The following is a 12,379-nucleotide window of genomic DNA, read 5'->3' on the forward strand; positions in this document are numbered from 1 at the left end:
GGGGAGAGGGGAGAGGTGCGACACGGCAGGCAGGGGAGGAGAGTAGGAGGAGGAGGGGGAGGAGAGTAGGGGAGGCACAGCCTAGCGGCCGTGCGCTTGAAAGTAGATAAACAAGCTTCTGTGATCTGCGACACGGCGGGCAGCGGAGGGGGCGGAGCGGAGCGGGGAGAGGGTGTGAAAACAGCAGGGGCCTGGAGTGCGGCTGAGGGAACTGATGTGCACGCGCTTTTAAGCTCAATGCACATGCGCATTGAGCTTAAAAGTCACGGGCACTGCAAGGAATCGCCACGATTCCTTGCAAGTTAGTTAAAGAGTGGTTAAGCCCCAATAGTCTCGCAAGCTCGATGCGCATGCGCATCGACAGGCGAGACCTAAAAATCATTTTAAAAATGAGTTTCTGAGATTAAAAGTAAGATGGTGAGTAAAAGAAGCTTCCCCTGCAGCTTGGTGGTAGAAGTACACGGTGGCGAGTCAGAAGCACTAAGAGGTCACCAGGCACAGTCATAAACCCAGCCTGGCTAAATCACGTTGAACCCGGATAGCTGGGTTTGGCTTTTACTGAACTACAAAAGTACAGAATGAACAAATGATGCATAGAATGCTGAAAATGTAAACTTTTACCCCCAGTCACAAAGATCTGGGTCAAATTAGTTGCTCACCATGCCACTCCAGTTTGGACCCAGCCATATGCAAATCAGTCTTGACCCTGTTACTCGTGGGAACAGCCCAGACTAACTGCCAAACCAGGTCCTCCCTGGACAAGAAACAAGCATCCTGGAACCGGTATCGGGAAATTAACCTCATCAGCCGGGCTAGCTTGACTCCAGTGGTGCATTAACAATGGATTTAGGCCCAGATCTCTGCACTGTACTGGGGTGAATGTATGCCATTGTTCAACATTCTGTCCACCAATAACTATTTTTGTATTTTACTGAGCTACATTCAGTGAGGTAGCTATGCCCATAGGGCACCGAGGTATGACGCCATCCGAGCCATGCCCAGAGTAGCGTGTGAGTCACACCTGAATACAGAAGCAGGGCCGCAAGCTGCAGCCTGATCCTGCAAGAGGCACGCGTTGTGTTCAAGGAGACCGGCGTGTTGGCACCACACCAAGGGGGCAGAGGCGGCGCTCTGTTCGCCCAGGACTGTGTCTGCCAAGCTGAGGTGCACAAATAGGCCTCTGGTTCATCCCAAACTCCCTTCCGAAGGAACAAATCCCCTGGGAAACTAGCAGCAGGCGCACCCTCTGCTTCTGGCACCGGTAAAAACAAATCTACCATGAGACGAGTTTTCCAGAGCCCGCCGGCCATGGCAGCAACAGGCTTACGCTTGGCACCAACAGCCCCGCCTATAAACAAGAAGACAGGCTTTACTGCGCGCGCTGAGCAATCACCTTTAGAGGGCAGGCTGTCACTCCCTCGACAACCCCCAACCCTCCTCCGACCCCCTGAGCAATGTCCATACATGATCACATTATCCTTCCAATGCGCACAGATCTGCAAGGCATGAACATTGTAAACATGAACAATATAAGCAGTGGCTCCACGCCTTCCCACCTTTCCCGGCAGGAGGAAGTCCAGCTCCAGGGGGCTCGCGGGCATCACGATGATCTCGTAGTCATCCAACAGAAACACGTCCTCCTCCTCCAGGACTCTGTCCAGGAGCCCAATGGCCTCGTCTTCGTCCTCCATGACTGGGTTTAATAATATGGGCAGCGCCAGACCTTTAATCCTATACAGCGAGTCGTTCAGGGGTGCAGCATCGCATCCTGTGAGAAGTAGAAGGTGCCCCTCCGTGCAGCGCACGCAGAGTCCTGGCGCGCACTCCCAAAAAATCACTTCAAAGCGGCCGCTTTCAGGCACCTCTGATGCGATCAGTGGCCGCCGCCTGCTAGAATCCAGCCACCAGGCACCGTGGCCACCCCAACACAGCGCCGGAGCACAGCCGAAGTGGCACTGGAGCTGTGTGACTGGAAGCTGCCCACCCTGCCAATCCGGTCTTCGTCAGAAAGTCCCTTGCCAGCCACGAGCCAAGGGTGCCAGCCTCAAGAGCCGTCCGGTGCCAGCCTCAGGAGCAGGCCAATCTCAGGTGCCAGCCTCAGGAGCAAGACAATCTAAGGTGTCGCCCAGTGCCAGCCTCAAAATAAATCCAGTCTCAGCAGCCTAGCCTCAGTTACCAGCTTCGAGAGCAAACAGGTGGCATTACCAGAAGCAAGTGGGTGTCTCAAGTGTCAGCCTCAAGAGCAGGCACCTGGAATCCCCATAAGCTGCCAGTACAAAGTGCCAGCCTCAAGAGTATCACAGCCCCAGTGTATGGCGCAGGCCAGTCTCGAATGCCAGCCTCAGAAGCAGACCGGTGCCAGTTTCAGTTGCCAACCTCGGGAATAGTCCGGCACCCATGTGCCAATCTCAGGAGCGCCAAAAAGCCATCCTCTGTGCGTCAGCGCCAACAAGCATCCAGGGGTCTCTCCAGAGGCGGCTCGGTGCCAGCTGCAGTGCCAATCTCTACAGATGGCAGGTTCCGAGACTGAAGGGCGCTCGTCGACTCATCCTCTTTCCGAGCAACGTGGACACCCGTAGCCGTCGGCGAAGTCAACCAGCCAGAAAGCGGCGTGCTCTATGTTTTCAGCCTCTTCAGGCTACGTTAAAAAAGTGGTCGAAAGAAAAATGCCCCAAAATCCTGCTGCTGCCGGTCCAAGCTGCGCCGCAGGCCTCTACGAACGACCAACGACGACTGTAGACATTTCATGTGCTGTCACTGCACTCCTGACAGAATCCGGACAGGCTGGGGAAGCAGAGAAAACACTCGACTGGCACCACTTCCTGATTGCAGCTTCAGCGGAATAAAAAAAAAAAAAAGAAGAAGGATTGAACCCGCCTGCACCGACTTCCTTCGGTGTGCCTGGGCTCCCCTTCCAGCCGCACAGCAAACTTCTGTGCTGTGTTTGAACTGGCCACGAAAGAGAAGGGGGACGTGAAACAGGAAGTGCTGGTGCGTGCGCGGCACAGGCAGCCCCTGCAAGAGGGCCTACAGAGGGCCCTTTTAATGCGGTGAGGTGTGGGCCGGCCCTGGGAGGAAACCCTCCCCCTCCACCCACACCAGGGCTGCTGCGGAACTAACAGCTGCCCAGTGTTTCCTCCGATGAAACGTCCGGGCCTGGAGTCGAGGCGCCGACCTATGGGAAGCACTGAATGTTGTGGCAATGCCCGGGGCTCGGTAACACACAGCAAATACACTTGGCTTTGTTTATTTTATTTTCGTAGCGCCACGTGGCGCCTACAGCCATTTTAAGGCGCTTTACGAAAAATATGCATGTAAAAGAATCCCTATTTAACACAATAGCTAGTTGACAGTCCACATTTTTTTCTATGAAGATTGTCCCTCGAACTTCTAAATTTATTCATCTACAGTGAATGCATTTAGCAAAGGTGAGCAGATACGGCAATGCCCAGTAAGCCCGGTCATTAAATACATAAACAATTGCCCTATAGGACTTGTGCTTGGTTACCTTAATTGAATCAACTAGGCAGATGCTCCTGGCTGCAAAGACCTCTAAAAGGAAAGCAGAAGATGGAATATTCCATCAATGACGGATGACCCCAGGTCTCACACTGCAGGCTGGGGGTGGCATTTGCTATAATCTTAGTGCGAGGTTAAAATCATGACATGGTCAGTCAGTCTTTAATCCTGCTGAGGTCGATTCATCGAGTACCACTGAGTTGAATAATAGTACACTGTTTTCACAGCGCTACGACATAGGACATGTACGTCAGTAGGCTCTAAATAAATCATGACGTGTTATCATTAACATGAGCAAATATATTTAGTACCTGGGAAGACAGGGGAAGCTAGATAAGGGAGCCACCCGAAACCCATGGCAAACAAGACGCCTGGCTTTCTTTTTCTGTTCTCTCTTTAATTGAGGGGCAAGCATGGGGCCTCCAATACTGCCAAATGTGGTCTTGGTCTCAACGTCTTTAGCTGAACATGCCCTGCCAATCCGGTCTTTAAATCATGTATTTTGTTGACCTCAGAGGAATTCCATGGTCTTCAGCTTCACCCTAACTTGGTCTTCAAAGCCAGAGGGAAGCAGGGATGTCCGCCTTACTCTACTGCAGCCCCTGTTGCCTCATGTTTGCACTGCTTTGTCTATCCCATTTACTGCACCAAACCCCTCAGTTTGTTGCGTCTGTACTCTTTCGTCCACCTGACCTTCATTTCCAACCCTTTCATCCATCGGTACCATTTCCCAATCTGTGGCCCTTCCCTCCCTTCATACTGCCCTCCTCCTTTCAACTTTCTGCCCCCCCCCTTCCGGTCCATTATCTGTACCACTTCCCAAACGTCGCCTATGCCCCAGGCCCTGCAGAAGGTATCACAGTTGCAGTTCTGCCGACACTGCAGACACACTAAAAGCTCTTGAATGAAATAATGACTTTCACACAAAATTCAGCAATTGACAAACAACTTTTCAGGAACATCAGTTTCTTGCAGCTACTTTCAATATAAGGCTTCTCAGTCGACTGCTTGCTTTGCCCACCCGAAGCACGAATCCTAAATTGAAATCTGTTCTTTCTCCTGGTGTGTGGTGAAAAGCCTTGAGCTCGTCTGGAGGACCTCTCCCACGCTAGCCGTTAGTTAGCCAATTCGGAAGCACTTGAGGCAAGCAATAACATCTGCGCGGATGTTTGAATCAATATATTCAGGAGAAATTCCATAAGCATTTATTTTAATCATACCACGGGTACCCAATAATAAAGAGAATCTATACTCTGGGTATACCGCAAGGTATTTTAACAACAGGATCATAGCTCCTACACAGATAAATGATTTTCTTGAACTCCCACAATTGGTTGAGTTACTCAAGGTGGTATTATCCTGTGGCATCCGTTTACATCATCTAAGGATACTCCGATATAAGAAGACCCAGAAGGAAGGGTCTTACTATGTAGGATTTAAGTACCTATAATGTTTATTGTCTAAGGCTGGGAGGCTGCACATAGGGGTCCTTTATCCTCACTGTCCCTGAAGTGTGTAATTAACTCAAGTCCCACACATACAACCACACTGAGCTCCAGCTTCATACATCAAACAGTCTTCCTTCACTCATCATTCCTTTCTCAGGATCTTTTCATCTCCATGGCCAACTTTTTTACAACAAAAGGAAGCTCTGTTTGAGAGGGTAATAAGGGCAGCTGCTAAACCTTAGCCCCCCATAAGACTGCTCTGTCCCCCGAGTCCTGAGCCTCCTCATATCTGTCTTAAGCTAACCAGTTCCTCCCTCTTGGCTTGCTTTAGTTTCAATACCACCCCAAATGCTGAAATCTGCCCTCTTCGTCAAGAGCTTCAAAGCACCACACACTGCTAAAACCCCACTACTTGCTACAGTAACTATCAGTGAGGTTGGGGGGGTACTTTAATCAGCACTCAATCGTACAGTTACTGCACCTCATTGTCCAAATGACCTCATCCTGATTTCAAGAACTTTCAGTTACCCACTGCCTCCCCTCCCCCCCATGTTTAATCCACTCATTGGTGGCATTCAGCTTTGACATGGAGCCCCTCAGAAATATCCCTGTGTAAAACAGAGTCAAAGTGCATCAGTATGCCACTGATAGTAGGAGTAAACATCCTCCCATTTTAAGGCATTCACCATCTAAAAGAATGCCATTCACTCATTTGATCATAGATACCAAGAAAATCAGACAAACCCATGTCCAAGATTGGCTAATAAGTATGAACCTGTCAACTTGGAAGAAATCACATCAACATTTTCCAGTATTTCTGAGTCCTTCGCCCCATCACCAACAAACTCTTCTTCAAAGCTCCGATGATCAATCACACCCAGACAATGTGGTAACATGGATCATTCTTCTCAAAAGTAAAACCTTACTGTGGTGCGGCGCAAACTCTCTCAGGGATAGCTTGGCTTCACTGTCATTATTTCTAACCTGAGCAAACATTCTCCCTCTATTTTAGACATCAAATCCCTGCCCTTACCAATATAGTTGTTTGGAATCCATACAGGTTTCCTATGGGGGCTCCCTCTCATGGTGCGATCATCCCCAAATTAGCTGGTATCAGACCAAAGACATCCATACTGCATTACGGTAAATTATTGATGTCATGAATGGTACAATCTAACTTCTGTCACTGTCTCTCTGAAGTTTCCACATGCATGAAAACAACTTTCTCAAGTTAATCTACAAAAAAACACAGAAGAGATGAACGTTGGTGGTCTTCCCTAAGTGGACCTCCTTTTGGCTGCCCTCTGCGTTAGTCTCCCTTCCTGTATCTTCTGATTGAGTCGAAAGTCTTGGTTTCCTCCTTGACCACAAGCTCTCTTTCACTTCTCAAATCAACTGCAATTTAGTCTCCTGGGTCAGGTTGCTCAATGAAGCATTCCACATTCTCCTTCCTTACTGCCAGAAATCGAGTGGTGCAAACCATCATTATTTCTTGCCTGGATTATAGTACCTCAACTCAGGCCTTCCGTTATTCTAATTTCTCATATACAAAAGGTGCAGAATTCTGCTTCAAGATGATTTAAGGAATTTCTCATCACTCATTTCTTGCTCAGCTTCTAGTGAACCTTCGCTAGCTCTCTATTGCAAAGGGCTCAATCTTCAAGACACTTTTCTCCAGCCACAGAAGGTTTTCCTGAAAAGACCCTTGTACCTGGAGCATTGTTTAGCTCTTACAGACTGCTGCCTGCCGCGTTTTTTCGCATACTAACCTGCTCAGCATCCCTAACATTTATGAAGGTTGGGTAGGTGGTCGCTCCTTTTGTTAACCTGGCAAGGATTATTTGAGCCAACTTCTTACTTTGCTGCACCTGCAATACAATCACCTTTCTTTAAAAAAAAATGTAAAACATATCTGTTCTCATCTACCCATGCAATTCTTCTGTAAGGTCTCAGTCGGAGATACCGCAAAAAAAACCTTTGAGGTTACACCACATTTTACAAATTTCATCAATCATGATGGGGTGGAGGCCGACGATTTATCAGTACTGCATCTGAAATTCCAGTGCTACTCAGGTCGGTTGATGACTGGGACCCCAAAGAAGACAGATAGAAACAGTTCCATTAGTAAAGGTACAAATAAGGGACCCAAGATGGCTGCCAGTTTTTTAAATGCTCAGATTGCCAGGACAGGGGAATGATCAAATGGTAGTCCCATAATAGTGTCTCCAATTAATACTAAATCAAGAAAAGGAGAGAGGGACCAGCCAAGGAATTGAGGAACAGTGGATCAGGAGGACGGGTGTGCTCATCTTTGAAGAACCAAGGCTCAGCAGTGTCCCCTTTCTCATGTCATTACTGGTGGTTTCCACACTTAACCCCTTCACAAGCCAGCTCCCGGTGGACCTTTTGACCCTATTTTACTCATGTGCTCCATTTGCCGATGCATCTTACAGGGAAGCATATAGCTTCACTGACAAAGAGCTGCTACCAGCATGCCAGAGGATGGGTGATTTGCAAGGGGTGCATGTGTTCTCTGGATTAATGGACCAGAGGAATGGATTCTGCGGGTGCCACAATATGACAAAGAATGTTTAAGACAGACTCTGAGGACTTAGCATTCTCAGATGCGTGGTTGAGTGTAACTGAGAAAAGAACAAAGGGATAGAGCACATGGAGAATGGGGTGCAAAGGGAGAGAGACACGTTGAGACAGAGTACGAGCAAAAGGTCTTCTCTTTCTCTAACCAGAATGCTAATAAGCTGGACAAAACATAGGTACATATCTCCTTGTCTTTCTCGTGCCAGAAGGCTTAGCAGGCAGGCCAGGAGGTAGGGTGTGATGTCACACAATCAAGCCGATTGGAGACAGCGATTATACATTATACGTTCTTCTCATTTAAAGGAAAGGTAAAGTAATTTATCAAGTTAATAAGTCCGAGGAGGGATGCAAACAAAGGCTTTCCTTTACGGAAATCATTTGGAGACGCAAGATTTTTCCTCTGGGGCTACTGAAAAAACGGAAGAATACTAAGAGGTTATAGTGTTTTTCGAACCAGATTGAAGTCTTTTTCTGTAATTGATGCCTTTGACTGAAAAAGACTCAGGGTAACCCTAACTAGGCAGGTTTTCCCGATCTGTCACCAAGCCATTCCTACACCGCCCGATTTGTGCATACACTGACAGAGTGAAGAGGCACCAACAAGCATGGCAGAACCGAACATCCTTTACTCCTGCTTTCTTTCAATGACCAAAAATGCCAGATAAGTGGAGGTCAGAGAAAATGTCCTGAGGCACATGAGAATGCTACTACGCAAGATGCCCAGACAACACTTCAGATTTCAAGTGGTCAAGTTCCAAAGAAACTGCATAAGCTAAATATTTAGCAATAAAGGAGCTAAAACCTAATTGTAAGAGGCAGTCTATCCCGAACTTCAGCCTGAGCTATTGCTGGCATGCTGTTCAATAGCAGCTGACCGTAAACCAACCGCAAAACGTAAGTGGGATTATAAAAAACAAAAAAATTCTGTGTTTAATCAAATATGGAGATGTGAAAGGAATCCAACAAAGAAGGAAAGCTATTCATCGACTTGGGCAAGTCTTCAAATGCTTTCACGCCATCCCAAACACCTACCTACTAAACACAGACCTCAAAATCACATTAAGCCTTTTGTCCTCTGCCTCAGACGATGACAGTGACCTCTTCCATTATGTTCCCAACTCAATGCTGGTCCCACCGAAAAGGGTTGCACACACCGCAGCTCTCTTCATAAAAGTAAAAGCAGAAATATGAAACACCACAAAAAATGCACTTACTAGCCCAGCGGACCCATAGGATCTTCAAGATGCGCTACACCACTTAAACGGCTAAAATGGCCAATGCAGTCTCAAACCTATCAGGAAACCTGACAATCTCAAATTGCTTTATAGTGCTAGAAATCACCAGCGAAGTGAAAAAAATGAAAAATGAAAAAAAAGACTAGCACAAAATATAAGAAGCAAAAGAAAGCTTTCCAAGCTCAGTGCTACACACCATCCCTGAATTTCCAAAAAAGAACTGAAAATGCACCTTAAAATAAAGCCCCTTTTATAGCATTATCAGTGACTCCCATACTTTCCACCTCCCCTGCCTTGGTCTCAAATAAAAGAGCTGCCCTCTTTCCACCTAGGTCATCCCAAGGGTGTTCTTATGTATACAATCCTGAAACACTCGATTATTTTGTACTTTGCTTCGTTTGTTCTGAGCATATAAAGAAGAAAATAGTCATCATTGACACACTGCCTAAACGGTTCCGCTCCATGCCTTTCCAGGGGGATGGAGGATAATCAATATCATGGACAATCATAGATGTAGATGGGAAAACACATATCAGAGGCCCTATGTAGAAGAGGACTTTATAGATCATCTCTGTAAGAAATTAGGTTACTGGTTGAGGGGGGTGAACCCCTACTCAAGGAGCAAACACAATCCTTGTCAGGCTGAAGTCACACGCAAAGCCAAATTAACCTGTGCTCAACCCTCTAGTAGCTTGTTAAAGAGCACTCAGGCTAAACTCAGAGGCAATGTGTAAAGTATTTATTTAGCACTTTAAACAGTAATAAAGTGAAAACAATACAAGAACAAGCATTGGCATAGGCAATAGGTCTCGCATTTGGGACCTTATAATGCACCAGCCGGGACCACAGGGGACCATAATTAGGTTTGCAGCGGAGGATTCTTCTTTACCAAATTGGATCCAGGATGAGCCTCTTCCCCAAAGCCCCGATTTCTGTCAAAAAGTCCTTAGCATTGAATGTTTTGCTATTTTACAGTGTCTGTGAGTAAGCCAACATTTTGTCTACCACACACCTTAGTGCGTGTGTAGGTACCACACTGGTTTTTCACGTGGCTACATTCACCTTACGCCACTCACTTATCACCTTTCTGTTCCTGAAGAAAGCCCCGTTAATCACACAGCGGGGTCTGACACATGTAGACCGCCACACATAAGCCAACTTATAGGTAATTACTCCTTAAATAGTTGCACCACATATATTTTAACTACATCGTGAGTCGCTAACATTAAAAATAAAGGTAAGGATTCTCAGAGGTTTTTTTAACTGTAGAATATCACATCACATCACACTTACGCACCAACACCAGCTCCGCTGTAATAACCGGGGGACATTCGGCCGCCCGGTTGGGACCCCAATGATGAAGCATGACACCAACTAGGTTGGTGTGTGAAGGGTCTTTTAACAACACCTAATGGGTCCAATCTCATGCCACAAACAGTGACTAAAGTAATTACATACACATAGTGGGCCCGTCCACATTGTTTAAGTACCTTGTAAGTTTAGCCATGCATTTTTGACATTGCAAATAACAATACCTTTTATTTTTGTTTTCGTTTTTAAAACAAATAAAAGGCATTGTCATTTACATTGCCAATAGCATAAACTCGCGTAAATGAGAGACCGATTGCATTGCAAATGCTTGTTAGAAAACGTTGCCACGTTTCTGGCGAGCACATTTGACACCCGAAAGTCTAACACCTTTCACCAGGTGACCACGTGGTCATCCTGCTGCTTCCTGCTTCCCTTATATTAATTACTCCAACTGGTCAACCCAGGACATATCTTAAGAATGAAAATGAGGTTACTTGACCTTTCTGACCCTGGCCGGCAAAAGGTGCGCTGGGGGGGGGGGGGGGCAAAGAGGTCAGAGCAGGGCGCCCTGGAGTTGGTTGCCAGGGTGATGCCGCTGGTCCCCAGGGAGGTCCCTACCAGAAGAAGCGGTGTCCCGGTCTGCGCTGGAGGTCATCGAGCCGGCTACGATGCATTAGGCTGAGGTCGAGGCAGAGGGGATTGTGTGGGCCTGAGGATTTCTGCTGGATTCATACCTCTGCTCCCAGCACGGGGGCAAAGACGGGGCGTTAAGAACCCCAGACCCGTCTCAGCACCGGCGAGAGGAGAGAAGGCTGTGGAACACGGACACCTATGTGGGCAGGAAAGCGTGGGACGCAGGGTAGAGGAGAGTGGAGAAGGAGGAAAAAGGGACGAGTGGGAATGGGGAAAGTGTGAGGGAAAAGGGGAGAGAGAAAACATGTGAGAAAGTTGATGGAGAGGAGACATGGGAGGAAAGGAAGGAGAGAGACCGCAGGAACATTAGCGAAAGCAAATTGCATCGGGGAATGGATAATGTGACCTCAAAAGAGGAAGAAAGGGACTTGCAAGAGATTACACGAATGATGTAAAGAAGAGAAGGTCCATGGATAGGAGAAGATGTGAAAAAATATGAAAAACCGAAGGTTCAGTATAAGACAGAGAGAAATTAAGATTGGGAATGCGGGAATGAGCAAGGAGAGTTTGAATCGATCGAAAACAGGAGGAAACGAGATAGACAAGGGAAAGATAGGGTCTTGGGGAGAGAATGCAGCACCAAGTAAAAAGAAGACTTGGAGGAGGGTAAAGAAAGTCATGGGCAGTCCTCCTCCCTGTCGCATTGTGGGTACCAATGATCCCATAATGGAGGTCTCACGCCCCAACACACTGCAGGCAGAACTGCTGCAGTACTGAGGCCCTCCAGCCCTCGCTGTACAACCGGCTCCTTATCACTGCTAAAACCCACACATGCAGATAACAGAGCATGGCAGGCGGGGTGGGGGGCACCAGCCCACCGCGTGGGAGGGGGCACCTGCATACCGCGTCGGGTACTTAGAGGGATAATGCTCGTGCTGCTCAAAACCGTCTAAACCGGATGTAAACCACGGCTTGGCCTGACAATATTGTCATTTCCTGACCCTATAAAACGACTGTGAAGGGACAACTTTAATAGACAAACTTATATTTCCCACTACCCAGAGGTCAGTGCCCTGTAGGACTGGCAGCAAGCACAATGTAAAGCAAAAAACAATGTATCGACACTCAAGTGAGATTTCAAAGCCATTCTGGGGCACATTGATCGCATGAGTATAGATTAAGGCGCCCAGGAGAAGTGTTCGGGTTCATCTAGTATCGGCGAACCAGAGGCCGCAGAGGAGCTCGTTGTGAACTGCCCGCGCAGCACCAGGCACATCTGCCCCTCGGAGGCCGGCGCAGTGATAAACAAGCATTTGCAATGTAATCGGTCCAATTGCATTGCAAATGCTTAAGTTTAAAACTGAGCGTGGCGCCGCTTCGGACACTGCGCTCGGTTTCTTTATATATTTCTTAACTTCAACACTGAGCGCGGTGTCCTTGAAGCAGGCGCTGCGCTCGGTGCTAAAGTTAAGAAATATATAAATAAACCGATTGCGGTGTCTGTGAAGCGGCGCTGCGCTCAGTTTCAAAGTTAAATGAGCGAGACTCGCACAGCGTTTCTCTTACGCAAGCGAGCAGGGGCACCATCTGTTTGCAAGATAATTACAAACAGATTTCACCAAAGCTCGCTCCCGT

The 12,379-nt window shown here is 47.6% G+C and overlaps 1 protein-coding gene across 4 annotated transcripts in view; it reads right to left on the reverse strand.

Annotated features, from left to right (window-relative positions):
* Positions 1-12,379, reverse strand: part of ABR (ABR activator of RhoGEF and GTPase) — a 1,246,002-nt gene that overhangs the window by 626,881 nt on the left and 606,742 nt on the right. Inside the window, exon 1 of one of the 4 annotated variants that reach the window (XM_078680001.1) lies at positions 1,557-3,082. The exons of the other annotated variants lie outside the window; for them this stretch is intronic. Coding sequence (XP_078536127.1) covers positions 1,557-1,691 — 135 coding nt within the window. The 5' untranslated portion in view covers positions 1,692-3,082. Of the gene's footprint in view, positions 1-1,556; positions 3,083-12,379 lie in introns of those variants that run through there. 4 annotated transcript variants of the gene reach the window in all.

This window comes from Lissotriton helveticus, chromosome 3_1 (genome assembly GCF_964261635.1).
Source record: "Lissotriton helveticus chromosome 3_1, aLisHel1.1, whole genome shotgun sequence".
Taxonomy (NCBI): Eukaryota; Metazoa; Chordata; class Amphibia; order Caudata; family Salamandridae; genus Lissotriton; species Lissotriton helveticus.